General features: G+C 39.7%; 1 protein-coding gene across 1 annotated transcript; it reads left to right on the top strand.

Annotated features, from left to right (window-relative positions):
- The first annotated feature begins 10,452 nt into the window (after positions 1–10,452).
- Positions 10,453–14,142, top strand: LOC134873241 (uncharacterized). Its single transcript, XM_063896711.1, has 4 exons — positions 10,453–10,596; positions 10,886–11,038; positions 11,769–11,858; positions 12,634–14,142. Exons 1-4 carry the CDS (start codon positions 10,453–10,455, stop codon positions 12,952–12,954), a joined length of 708 nt encoding a protein of 235 aa, XP_063752781.1. The 3' UTR covers positions 12,955–14,142.
- Positions 14,143–15,223: the final 1,081 nt, after the last annotated feature.

Below are 15,223 nucleotides of genomic sequence, written 5' to 3' on the forward strand. Positions count from 1 at the left end.
AAAACGAGAAATCAAATGTTTTTTTCATTTTTTCAATCCTCAACTAAATCGGAAAAACAAATGAACGAATGATACACGGATTAAGAAACACCAATACTACTAAGGGTTGTAATCCTCAAATGTACTTATGAGCAGTGTTGGGAAGGATACTTTCCAAACATATTCCGTTACAGAACACATGCCCAAAAAATGTAATCTGTAACGTATTCCGTTACATTACTGTAGGAAATGTTCTTTTATTCGATGCCCAGGAGTCGATTAAAAGAAACGAAGTGAAGCCCCTCTTATACGTTTTAAAAGGAGTATTTAATAAAAGGATGCAGCAATAGGTTTTACAAAAGTTTCACAGCTGTGGCTCAATAGCCCGGTACACGCGTCCACAGGCCGCTGACTGAGTGGAGCTCATCAGTAGTTTCTGTCTGGCGGTCCGGCACAAAAGAGAGATCGATTTCACAATACAAACATGTTTTATAGAACCATCCCTTTCCGGCCATCAATAAACAACTTCGAATTAAGACGTGCTCCGGTCTCGTGCTCTCATTGGTTGGTAGCAGGGGGCTGGATCCTGTTGGCCGCTTGTCACATGGGGTTCTCCGGATTCTTCTATAGGCTGACGTCGTCGGGGGCGGGTCCTCTTATGTCCACCGTCGCCATCTTGTTAGCGAAGTCCTGGAGCTCTCACCTACGATATTCTATTATGCAATCCTTCTGAGGTTTCAGTTATTAAACACACAATAGTATCATTGCAGCATCAATGAGTGAGAGGTAGAGGCGGTGTGTTTAGTATGTAACTCCACGCGTCCTTTTCCCTCTACTCATATATAAAATACAATATTAGCTATATGCTATCTGAGGCTAAAAACAACATCCGGTAATACTACCGGAATTGGACAAATATGATCCGTCCAGAAACAGTGAATTATCTTTTAATGTTCCGCTCCAATATATTGAGTATTTCTAACATTACCCAATCTCAGTAACGTATTCTGAATACTTGGATTACGGCCATCAAATCCTGTTTACTAAACAGGCCTACTCTGGTGTGTTCTTCTGTTCCAACTGGCTGAATGTTTTAGGCCCAAGTCTGCATAATACACAAATCTAACCGCAGTCTAAGCTAACACGAGCTAATTTTAGCTAACGTTAGCTAGCAGGTCAAACAGGGCTAGTCAGAGTCTTTCAATGGCTCCGGGGTTAGGGAATCAGCATACAGATACTGATACAACTATAAAATAGCAAGGTGACCAGTAAAACTACAGCAGATGACTACCCCTGGCTAATAACTTTTAAAAAGTACTTTAAGAGGCTTCTTCAGGTTGGAGGCGGAGACTTTGGACGCTGAAAGGAGGTTGGTTTCTGGCAAGCAGAGGTTGCACTCAGTAGTGGACCTAGCAATTTGGGGGCCTAAGGCGAACATAGCCAGGGGCCCTCTTCATCCGCTTTTTAAGCAAAAAAAACAGGAGGGGCCACCTCAAAGGCACCTATCAGTAATCGACCTTACACTAAATTAAGACTGGGTGAACCGAAACGAGAGAATAAAGTTTCAGATATATAACACCAGTGTATGTCAAAATGCCAAATATTCATTTTTCAGAAGAAATCACAACAGACACATGGGTCTATCTGTACGTGTGCGAGAGAGAGACTGTGTGTGTGTGTGTGAGTGTGTGTGTGTGTGTGTGTGTGTGTGTGTGTGTGTGTGTGTGTGTGTGTGTGTGTGTGTGTGTGTGTGTGTGTGTGTGTGTGCATGCGTGCGTGCGTGTGTGTGTGTGTGTGTGTGTGAAAATGAAAAATGACATCCATATCCATTTTTGCTCATGTTTTCCATTGCATAAATATCAAAGAAAAAAAGTCCTACTGGTTGCTTTAACTTCTCACTGGTCTTCACACATAGGTGAAGTGTAGGTGTCCGGAACGCCACCTTAAAAGTTAACAACACAATAAACACAAAAACATTTTAGGATCACGCAATTCAAATAGCTTGTTTTTATTCGCTTTCCTATTGGGGCTTCTGGGAAATGCATCAAGTTGCCTCAATTTATTGAGAGAGTGAATAAACTCATGAAAGAGAGAAGTACCGTCATGTAATCCACTGATTCCAACAATTTAACTGTATTCTGAATACCTTCTATTTAAATTGTAACTGTGACAGAATACAGTTACTCAGCTTTTGTATTCTAAATACGTAACACTGGTACATGTATTCCGTTACTCCTCAACACTGCTTATGAGACATTTTGTGTAGAGTGTGACATAATAGATCCCTAGAATAGTATATACTGGTAGAAATCCAGTTGTTATACCTTTTCATTATTTGTTCATTTTTATTGATTCATAAAACCACATCAGTATCAGTGCATTGTGAAAAATGAACACCTGGTGACTGTTAATTTGCTGAATATCAACAGAGGGCGGCAGAGACACAGAAACATTTCCCAAACTGAATCATGGAGAAAACTTCCACCCTTAAACTCAAATCAAATCAATCAGAGATTATAAAGAACTAACACATCAAACAAGTACCACAGATATACTTTATCAGAACCTTAAGTTTGTCTAGAAGAGATACCAGACCCATTTTATATTCTGTTAGTGGAAAAACTAGAATATACTGAAGCTCATTTGTGCCTTGGTCAACTTCAAAATACTTAGGATTCGAAGTAGGGCCTCAGTTATGTTGGTTATGAGCTCTGAGTGTCACGTATATATTTTTTAAATTTAGATTTAGGGTGTTGTTTCCATGATAAAAAATGGCTTCTCTGTTCCCATTTAACTACAGAGTTCATGGTGTGTAGGCATTTCATTGTAGCTCTTCACACTGGTGAATACACTTTATAGCTGATATTTAGGGATACAATTAATACTTCATATAACACTGCATTATACATATTTCCTTTGCCACTAGGGGCATTGTTGTTTCATTCTGCCCTGTCTCTACCTGACACAGAATGGACGATTAAAGCATATTCCAGTTTGCTTACACTGTTTATTTCAATCCATCACTGGCTCACAACATAGTATTTGCAACTCTGGACAGCTACCGTTCCTAGGTGTCACACTCTAACCCCTCCGTGTTGCAACAAACACTACATAACAATACCATTGTTACAATTGTAACTGTAAAACAAGTTGACAGGCACACAAAAAACATGTTCGCATCCAGATGGCCACTTCACACATTGACATTCTCACATTTTGATCCATCTGATGAACATAAGTCCAATATTCCCTCTGTTTTTGCTCCGTTTTGAATATCCACCAACTTTGCACTATCTGTTTCCTGAGCTGCTAAACCCTCCACTATGTTCATCGGATAGTCTGTTAATGTCAATGTGTTGAAGTGGCATCAGCTGTTTTTCTGTTTCCTGTTTTATTTTCAAAAGGTGTTGCTCCCCATGTGTCATATCTGTTTTTACTTCCTGAGTTTAAGTTTTCCTGCCTTTGTTGATTATTGCCCCCCGCCCTGATTCTTCCTACCTGTGTGTAATCACCCTGCTGCTGTTAGGTGCGTTTGAATTGTCAGTTTAGCTTAAGGTCCCTAACCGAGTGAAATGACCCGGAAGTCCCTCAGTGGCCGCCATGATAAAAGCTGTTTGAATTCTCTATAGGAAAGGAGCTTTTATACTTCCTTTATATCCTCATTTAGGTTAGGAAACACTGGACCTTCCTTTAGGAAAGGAAAGGAGAAAAATGCTGTCACACCAATGCCTTGCTGCTGCAAGATTTACGGTGACACAACATTCGGCCATTAACGGAAACAACCGATCGTGACCGAGAAATGCGTATCATGTGACTTACGATGCTTATTAAGCAATTTAAAACTTATACCATAACATGCCAAAGTGCTTTGTTTTGAACGTTCAACATGTTAATAATCAAAAGGAGAAATATGAACATTAGTTTGTAACTGAAATTATCAAAAAAATGTCACAGTGTTTAATGAGCCGTGTGGGGTTTCTTCCACTTTTTAAAACATGTTTTAATGGTGATTTACACACTGATAGATGTTAAGGCCTAACAAGTTTATAATCAATACATTAAAAATGTCTTTAAAACATGTAATGCAATCATATATATTGGGATTCATGTGGATTAATACGTGTGGACTGGAGGATGAGGGTGACAAGCATAAGTATCACTTTGACTTTTTTTTCAATTCCAACCATGGTCATGAAGAATACATGTTTATGTTTCACTGTTGTCCACGTTCATAAAGCATAAACAACGCCATCAGAGCGTACGGTGTAAAGTAGATGCGCTTACAGTAGTCCTGTACAGAGAACTGTAGTTTCCCCGCAGCAGACTCACATTCATAACTTCCGCTGGCATCATAAACACGTGGGATAGTGTAAGTGCAGTCGGATACTCAAAGCACCGCAGTCTCTTCTCCTAAGTCTTTTTGAATTCTCCTATCCACTACACTGTAAAAAAATATTTTCCCTTTTTGTTGTCTCAACATCTGTTTTTGAGTCAAGTGAACTTTCAACTCAAAAGTTTTCATTACTTTTGTTGAGATAACACAAATATCTGTGTTTTTGCTCTGAAATTCTAATCCACAGTTGGCACAACTGAGTTATTCTTGTCATCTCAAATTTAAGTTGAAGTTCACCCTCTGGTTCAACACGTTACGTCATCTTGCACACGCGCAGACCACGCTAACTTAGTCAACGTCAACCGTCAACCGTCTCTTCATTGAAGGACCAAGCGGATGAGAAGAGAGCCGACTGTAAGTAAACCTAACTTTTTTACCGTCAGATATTTTAGTAAAGATTGACTTTTGTCTTAACTAAGCGAAATACTGTGAACTGACCATTCAAACATACGGTACTTAGCTCTTAGTTTCAAAATCTTAAGTGATAGCTAGTAGTAGAATTGGCTATATGAATCGCGGGAAAAGATTCAAAATTTCAAGAGTTTATTTGTCATAGACGTAATTTGTAAAAAAAACAAGTAGGCCTAAGCAGTGAAAAGAACGAACATTGCACGTTTTACATGAACAAGACTATTACTAGCTATATAATAATTATGTGGAGAAATTCTGAACTTGCCGCCAATTAAGTTATGCGAATAGCCAGTTGGTTGACTAGCCTAGCAAGCGACCGGCTAGGTCAGGATGAGACAGACTCACTTTAAAAACTACCCATAGGCCTATATGTAATGGCTATATCGTGAAATGTGAACGGTAAAAGTATGAACAAAGAGTACACCTTATTAGGGATTGCACTGTTCTCAATGTTCGCTGAGTGACATAGGTTTAGGAAGTGTAGCAAGCAACGTTAACATGTTCTGAGAAGTTGAGGTTAGGTCGTGTGCTAGCTTTGACGGCCAGCATGATTTTTCTCGAGAGTGTAACTACCTCTGATGAAGTTTGTTCGATGCACGTATGCATGGGCAAATTGTGTTTTCTTTAGAATTTCTGACATGGTTAAGTATGCATGCAAAGGGTAAAATCACGCAGGATCCGTCTCTTAAAACGTGACGCGAGCAAAAGCATTGTTTCCTATGGGATGGTGTGCACTGTAAAAAATTATTTTCCCCTTTTGTTGACTCCATTTCATTTTTGACGTCAACTGAACTTTCAGCCCAAAACTTTTCAATGGGTTTGTTGAGCTAATCTTTTCATTGAAGGGAATTGGATATATAACTTTGCAAAATCATAAATCATAAAATTTTGGACTGTGTATATAAATATCACATTTAGGCTACCTCTTATTTCACATAATACCAATATACTTTCCAAAACTTACCGGATTCTCTATAGGCTTACTATCCTAACCTCTGGAAGAAAAGGCAAGCTTTTTTTCTGCAGGAATGCAGCCTAGTTTGTACCAGAAGCCAAACATTGTTTTGTCTTGTTTTTCAGAAACTGTTCGTGGAAGATTCATTCAATCCCCTGATTGATGCGGTGGACCTGCAAGTTTTGTAGTTTTTCCTCAGGAAATCAACGAACAGTAATTCGGCATTATAAGGTAACGCATGGATTCAATGGAACCACCTGTCCCTTTCCCTGCATATACAAAGACTGTCCCTGCACCCTCAAGACCCAAGTTGCCCTAAAGAGACATTTGGTTGCCCAGCATGCTCGACAAATTGACTCTGAGCCTGTAAATGCGAAACTGAAATGTGAACTCTGTGATTTCTGTGAACCTTTCAACGTAAAAAACTACTTTGTTCATTTAGGGAAGCATGTTAAAAACAAGGAAACTGTGAATTGTCCTTTCAAGCAGTGCACTTTCAAGTCAAATGTCTTCAGCACGTTCAAAGCTCACAAGAGCAGGTATCATCATGCTCCTAGTGTAGATGATGTAAGACCCCATATTATTGTTTTTGGAATTGAGAGCCATGCTGTTGCTGACCATGCACCTTTAGGGGATGATGTTGAGGCAGGCCCAAGCTCTGATGGTGAATATGAGTATGATGGAGAGAATATTGAGGAAAGTATTAAGTACAGTCTCGCTTCTTTATTCATTCGAATGCAGACAGTTTTGCATGTTTCTAAATCTGCAATACAAGAAATAGTTGATGAACTTTATCAAATAAGCCTTTCATCGCAAAACTTGACGCTGAGATCAATCAGACCAATTTTAGAACTCCATAACTGTAATTGTGATGCCTCTTTGCTTGCTCAGGTGTCTGATATTGTTAGGAAAGAAAACCCTTTCAGATGCCTCTCTAGAGGACATGAACTTGGCACAACTTACAAGAGGGCTACATTCTACAAAGAACATTTCACGTTAATTGAACCAGTTGAGTATGTACTAGATGCTGCTAGACGGAGATCTTTTGTGTATATTCCAGTTTTGCGTGTTCTCTCTGAATTACTGAATCGAGATGATGTACTTGATAAAGTTCTACAGCACCATAGCTCAAGGTCACATGCAAACCAGTATAGGTCATTTTATGACAGTTTGAACAGAAAACAGAATGAATTGCTCTCTGGTGAAGAATTTCACATTGCTATTGGGTTGTTCATAGACGATTTTGAGCCCTGTGACCCTTTAGCTACTGCCAAAAACGAATACAAGATTTGTGGCATCTATTGGGTGATTGTTAATTTACCTTTTCAGTACAGGTCCTCTCTGTCATCCATCTATCTTGCGACTTTGTGTCATAGGAAAGACATAATATCTTTTGGATATGAGAGAATTCTAGAGCCTCTGATCAAAGATATTGAGATTCTTGAGCGCGATGGGCTTTTTGTTCAGAGACTAGGGGCAAGTGTCACTGGCACAATTGTTTATGTTTCCGCAGACAATCTTGGGGCACATTCGCTTGCTGGCTTTAAGGAGTCTTTCAGTGAAGGCAAGATCTGCAGGTTTTGTTTAGCTGATCGTAAGGATGTACTAGTTCATCCAGTGAAAAGTGGAAAGTTTGCTCTCAGAACCCAGGAGTCAATTGATGACTGTCTGTCTACATTGAAACAAAGTGAGCATTTGAAAATTGTTGATGGTGTAAAGAGAGCCTGTCCATTAGACTGATTACAATATTTTCAAACTGCAAAAGGATTTCCTCCAGATATCCTTCATGATTTATTTGAAGGGATAGTCAGAGAGGAGCTAGCACTTTGTTTCAAATATTTCATTTCATGCAAGTTTTTCACTTTGGAAGATTTGAACAATGCCATTAGGACATACCCTTACAGATTTGTGGACAAACTAAACAAACCTCACAAAATAACAAAGGCTTCTCTTGTCAAAGGGACCATAGGGGGAAATGGCCACGAGAACTGGACTCTGCTGCGGTTGCTACCACTCATAATCGGCCATTTAATCCCTGATCATAACAAGGTATGGGGCATTGTCTTGGAGTTGAAAGACATTGTTGAGATAGTATGTAGCCCCAAATTCTCAGAAGAATCTTTGTGCTTTTTGGAGTCTAAAATATCTCACCATAGGAGCCTCCTCCGGGAGGTTTTTCCTGACTATAGAATCAAACCAAAACACCATTTTATAGAACATTATGTTCACCTTGTGAGGTGCTTTGGCCCTTTAGTTGACTTTTGGACAATTAGGTTTGAAGCCAAGCATGGTTATTTCAAGAAAGTTGTGCGAGATGTGAACAATTTCAAGAACATTTTGCTCACTTTATCCACACACCACCAGCTTCTCCTTGCTTACAATCTTCGAATGCCAAGTGTTTTCAAGCCTGAATTGGAAGTGGTGAATGTCACAAATATTTCTCCAGAACTTTTGGAATTTTCTGTCAGGACTGCCATTCAACAGAAACACTCTGGTGTGAAGTCTGTTGGTTTAACTTCAAGTGTGATTGTGCATGGCACTAAATATTCTGAGGGCATGGTTGTATCTTTTGGACATACATGTGGACTTCCTAACTTTGCCAAAATTGTCAAAATATTGGTGGTGTCACAGAAAGTGTCATTCATTGTTGAACATTTCACAGCCTGGTATATTGATCACCTCAGATGTTATGAACTGTGCAAGAATGAGCCCTTAAACGTCTCCATTGCAGACCCTCAGGACCTGAATGATTACACTCCATTGTCATTATATACCATCAGAGGACGGAATTACGTTTCTCCAAAGGCTTTTCTACTTCAGTGAGGTAAGTATTCAGTGAGTTTCCTTTAATATACAGATATTCCAAACTATTGATCTTTTGATATTCACACACAATGTGTTGTCTGCCTTCTGTTAACATTACATTGCTAATGCCAAAACAACGCAACGCCTCCCCAAGTCAATCTGTCATATGAACTTGTCCAGTTAGAAAGCAACATTGATTGTGAATCAAATTGCCTACTGTTGTGCAAATTGAATGAGCAATGGGTAGAATTTGGAGGTAATTAAGGCCCACCCTAAAATAGTTATTCTGCTGGGGATGTCGATGGGCTACGTGTGACTTCTCAGTGTACCCCTACAGGTACTATGAGGGGGTGTCAATCACCTAACTGCAGTTTCTTAGGTAGTGCTGTTCACCCAGGCTTAAACATCAATGTGTGCTGTGGCAAAAAGGTTTGCTGTGTCCATCATGGTGTCCAGAACATGGAGGCCATGCCAGGAGACGTGTCAATTTTGGGAGTGATTTTTGGGTCATCCTTTGGCCATTTCCTCTACTTTCTACCCATTGTTAAATTTGCACAACAGTAGGCATGGGTTCCTAATTGTATGGGCTGATATCACAGAAGTGTGATTGACTTGAGGTTACGTTGTTGTGTTTTGGCATTCCCTTTATTTATTTTTGTATAATACTTTGCAGGGATGAACTCATTAAGTCAGAGAATAGCACTATTTTGGAAACACAGTGGACTGTTACTTTCAGTCCTAAGAGCGAAGTATTTCAAAGTTGGTCAGCATTACACCCGGAAGAACCCATGGTTAAATGGGCATCTCAAAAATAAAGGGAATGCCAAAACACTAGGCACTTTTGTTCAGATGGTTAACTGCCTATTTCAGTTAATTGTTTTCTCAAATTTGGTCTCTTGTCCCTGTTACTACTTTTTGCTTTTTTAAAACTATGCCTATAACTTTGTTAAAATGGAAATGTGTAACGTGCAAATTCTTGCAGTTTTCTTTAACTGATCTAAATATTTTGTGCCGGTTGGTGCACATCCTGCATGCATGCTTAATTTGGTCTTTTTATGTATTCTCTCTGTCATGACTAGGAACTATGCGGTTTCGTGTGATCATTGCACCAGATGACATTAGAAGACTCCACATTGAAAGCCTTCCAGACACGCTTGATGCATTCATCGACATACTGAAGAGAGAACTTCGTTTTGATGGAACGCTGATTGTGCAGTTTGAAGACCCAAGCTTTGGCAATGAATTTTGCAATTTGACATCCATGTCTGATTTGACAGAAGAGCTGACTACCTTGAAGGTTTTCCAGAAGCAAGTCCCAGAGTCCTCAAATGATCTGGACACCTCGAATGATGATCTGCTGTCTGATTCCACACTCGACACAGCTAGCTTGCCATCAACCTCCTCTGGAGAATCAACTCCCAAACGCAGTGGATATCTACCAGACCCTTTCATCATTCCAAAGTTCCCAACAGACACAGAGTTGAGACTCCAGCGTGGCAATGAGGCATATTTCAGAGATGGCTCTCTTTTGGAAGTGTCTAGATCTATGTCTAGTGACATACTTGATACATTGGCAGAGGCGCTGTTTGAAATTAAGACCCACCCTTCCGTTGAAGAGTGTGTCGTTGTTGCAAAAGCTTTGGTGGGAAAATTTCCTTGCTTAAAAGAACCTGGCTCACCATGTGGGTGGTTTGCCTGGAAATACAGCATATTTTACAAAATGGGGAATTTCAGGCAGCAGTTGCGCATTGCTGGTTCAGTGGAGCTTTCTGTGCACAAAAGGTCAGCGTCGGGGGATTCCAGGAGACCAAAGAAAGCCATGAGGTCCGAGGTGAATTTTCTGCCAGGTCACCCTCAGAATAGAACCATGGGACTGCTTGAACAAGACAGAAACGATTTACAGAGTGAAATGAAGAAAAAGAACGTCGACTGGAAGAAAGTCGACGCCCTGATGGACAACACCTTTTCACTGAGGAGGATGGAAGTCATCAAGGAGGAGCCTTTGGTCAAAGATGTCAAAACCAGATGGCCAGCGTTTTTCACAGAGCGCCAGGTAGGTGCCATATTTTCTTAATGTATTATTATTAAAGTGATATTGTAGTACATTCATCCTTTGTTAATAAGGTATGTTAATATTGAGCACCAACGTAAAGTCCCTTCTTGTAGGGCCCATGGCACTGAAGCACTTATCTATTCTCAAATATACTGACTACGAATAGATTAAACATCTTCGCCCTGTACTTACAAGAGATCAGTGCTTAGGTCTGTCGTGGTCGTGGAAACTGCTAGAAAAGTCATAACTTGGGCTCTCTTGTCTTTGTCTGTTCTTGGCATTACTGCAGATTGAAGCAGAATTCAGACGGATTGTCTCAAAGAACCTGCAGCAATCATTTTTTGGCGGCCTGGATGAGATGGTCCCGAAATTCCTGCGTCTTTACAGACAGAGGCAGTCTGTGAAGGAACTTCCGGCTTTCCTCAACTCTCTGGATGAGGACGTAAGTAATCAGTTCCTGGAAGAAGGCCTGTTGACTGTCCGTCTTTCTAGACCAAGTCTGTTCATTCAACAGACTTGTGTTGTCATTTAAGGTGGATTATTCTCCATACCTGCCTTTTTGAAATATAAGTAAAAACATATTGGCTGCAAAGCCTACTATAATTTAATCAGACCAGTACATATTTATTTTACCTAGTAAATATTAATGAAAAGCAACTGAAGCCTTTAAAAGGGAAAAATGTATGTAATAAACTTAAAGTATGTTGGATTGAATTCAGAGTATGTATTACAACTATGCTGCTCATTGTAGCTGCCCATTCCCAAATGTGATCTTTCCATGAGTATTAGCTAAATAAACTAATTTACTGGTCTGACCAAAGTACAGTAAGTTAAGCAGCTCTTTTCCTAGTAGATCTACATTTATTACTTTGTAGCAGCACCTTTTGGCTTTTATTTGGGTTTTGATTTCTCTTCTACAGTTTATCCAGAAAGTCCTACTAGGTAGACATTGTATTACAAATCGTGGTCACCTGTCTAAAATTAAAACACATGACATTGTCTCTTTTAATCCGACATGTTGCCTAAACTACCCTCCTTTTGCAATATATTTGCTATTTGACTTGTGTATTTCAATAGAAACTATCAAAATTCAAGTTGACTCCACACTTTCAAAAGGTAGTTGCTTGTGTAGTACTGATTTCCTTTCTGGTTTGTATTTCTCTTTTGTACAGAACTCGAATCAACAGAAGAGAGCAGTTGTTCTCCTTGCCCTGCCCCATTTTCTGAAGGAGGACCCTTCCCAGTTCTTCAAAATCTGTAAAGTAAGTGAGGAATTATCACTTGCTGATTTAAGTCTTTTTTTCATCCAAAGCAATGACCCGTAGTTATAGAATGTATTAATTGTACACTCCTGAGTGAAATCTTAAAACCAGTTGAAAAATGGCAAGCATTTGATTTTGACAAGGTTTTAGGTATAACTTCAAAATGCTACGTAAAGTAGCGAAGGCTTACCACTCTTTTGTTGATGCAGGTTGGTGCAAAGGTAGGCCTACAAGATTTACAAGGAAAAACATTCGCACACTTAGTATTCCCTTCTTCCTTAAAGGTGCACCGCGTAAGATTTTTAGTAGTTTATTTCCAGAATTTACGCTGCCCATTCACAAATGTTACCTTTTTCATGAATACTTACCACCACCACCAAATTCTAAGTATTCATTATGACTGGGGAAATTGCACTTTTCATACATGAAAAAGGGGATCTTCTCCGTGGTCCGCCATTTTGAATTTCCAAAAATAGGCATTTTCAGCTGCAAACCTTACTGTACTTTGGTTAAACTAGTAAATATTGGTTTATTATTTAGTATATATTCATGAAAAGGTTAAATTTGGCAACATGCAGCACAGTTTCAAAGAGCAGCATAGTTGCAGTATCCATTCTGGTCACATTCTACACAGTGCACCTTTAACAATTGTTTTTCATCAGATATTTATATATTGAAATGCATCTTGTATATCCTTATGCATCTTGAATTTCCATTGCTTGAGGAATTAATGCTGATTGGCTATGTTATTCCAATTGCTTTGCTCTGTCACCAGCCAAATGAGGAGAGTGAAGCTGTCAAGGGAATGCACGTGGGAATCCTCATCCTTACAGAGAATGCACAGCGCCCTGTCCCCAAGGAGGTGATCGATGTTGCACTTGCACTGGAGGAGGATGTCATTCTCCGAAACCTGAAAGATGTGCCTCACGCGTTTTCGTTGCTGATGGGTTTGCTTTATGGTCTCAACATCCACTACCCAAAAGGACTCAGATACATGTTCGAGATCATACAAAAGGTGGTAATGAAGATTGGCGCAGAGTCTTGCTCCTCAAGAGTTAATGGTGTCTGGAACAGGCTCATGTCCACACACTTGTGATTGCACACGCATCTTTGAGTGGAGTTGTATGTTCTCAGTTGTATGCCGTTTTCTCTCCTTTAAGTGGTTTAGTTGCTTATACTTTTAAGTTTGAAAGGTGAGGGTAGCAACTCTGTTCAAATGACTGGAATTTTCTATGTTGGTTTTTCTGGCCCTTGTAGATGTGTATTTTGTACATAAACTGGATGTGTATGGTAGTTTGGGTAAGTGAACCAAAAGATATACTGACATCACTCACACTGGTTGGCAGACGTTGACAGACGTGAACACAGCAGCAGTAATAGTGAGGCTTACGTTTTTGTTTTCTTTTAATGTCTCAGATAGATGTGACTACCAACTTATGCTTAATTGCGACTGACTTAAACATGTTGGCTTACACACACACACACACACACACACACACACACACACACACACACACACACACACACACACACACACACACACACACACACACACACTACACTAGACTAGAGACACTCAGACACACTCACAGATGGACTGACGGCCAGACACTCAGATAGATGTAGAGAGACAGGCGAACTCTGATCAGTCATGCACAAACAGTAACAGTGACTTGTGTTAAATGTTTTGTCATACCCCAAGTGATGATGCACTGGTCAACTTTTTGAGCAATGTTGCCTGGCAACATGATTGTCCACTGCTGATTCAAGTTCTCCTTATCAAGGTCCTGTATTGATAAACCGCCCAAATAACATTTTGCTGTATTGTTTCTCAAAAGCATTGCTCAAAAAGTCATCACCTTTACCCACTAATGCCAAAGATACTTTTGTGTTTGAGAGATGAGGGTCGCAACTGGTTCAAATGGCTTTGGAGGTTGCCATGTTGTTTTGATCACCTTTTGTAGATATACTGTACATGCACTTAATCTTTTGATTGGTCGGCAAACGCTGATGCAGACGTGGCTTAAGAAATTACTGTTTTATTGCCTCTTGTAGACATGTATAGTACTGTACATGCGCTATATTTAAGAATTGCTAGTGTATCTTCAGCACCTTTATGGTATATTGTTTTCAGAAAATATGTTTTATTTTTGCCACTGTTTGTCCTACACAACCAAGTGTCTTGTACAGTGAAAGTTTACAGTAAAAGTGTGAAATAAATGTTGGTTGTTATTCATCTCATATGAGTGAGTCTTATGTAATTTTACACTGTACACCTAAAAAGAAGTTGGAAGAACTTCAATTTTGAAGGCAACCAAGGTAACGCCTAAAAAGAAGTTGGAAGAACTTCAATTTTGAAGGCAACCAAGGTAACTTACTTGATATGCTCATAGAGCTAACAGATTGAAGTCTGGATAAATGCAAAACTTGAGTCAAGCTGACTGTATAAACATGTTGGACTGATGTAGACTACAGTGGAGTCCACATAACCACTTGTTAAGACAATGCCTAATTAGAAGTTGGACTGATGTAGATTACAGTGGAGTCCACATAACCATTTGTTAATACAACACACGATTAGAAGTTGGACTGATCGAGATTACAGTCGGGTCCACAAGAGAATTTGTCCATACAACACACAATTAGAAGTTGGATTGATTGAGATTGGAGTCCAGTCCACAAGACCATTTGTTCATACAACGCATAAGTGGAAGTTGTCTGGAAAACAAACATCAGTTCACCTGACCTGTCATTAGTTCACCGAACTTGCAACCTTTAGCTGAGCGAACTGGTTGCCTTTTTGTACCAACTTCATGCTTCAATTCCATACAACTTCAAATTTGAAGGCAACCAGGTTACACCTATTTTTAAGTTGAGTCAACACATTTTTTTTTACAGTGTATTCTTTAACCCTTTGATGTTTCACACAGACGTCAAAGAATAAGCATTAGGAAAAGACAATAGGAGCGGATTTTTGGACAACTCGACCGCAAACGTAGTGTCCTTACCTACCCTCTCCACCTGTATCTTGTCAATGTCACCTATCTGTATATATGACCCTCTGTCCCCTTGTTTCTATGATTCGTTGTCAATGTTTCCTGTCAACATTATTCCATACGTGGTCAGTCTATCTTTATTCTGGTTGGTTCCTTTTGTTGCTGCCCTTGTTCCTGGTGCCACTACGGTTCATGTCACCCTTTGATGAAAAGCATTTCCAATCAAACCCTCTTACACGTCCACATTCAGCCACTTCTGACTCCCAAGCCGTTGAACACAGCAGCTTTGCGTCAAACTATGATGCTCCAGTTTGTTGTAGTTATGGCAGGAGTTAAGGAGGAAGGTGATAAAGTCCTGGAAGTATGCAC

Source organism: Eleginops maclovinus, chromosome 12 (genome assembly GCF_036324505.1).
Source record: "Eleginops maclovinus isolate JMC-PN-2008 ecotype Puerto Natales chromosome 12, JC_Emac_rtc_rv5, whole genome shotgun sequence".
Lineage (NCBI taxonomy): Eukaryota > Metazoa > Chordata > Actinopteri > Perciformes > Eleginopidae > Eleginops > Eleginops maclovinus.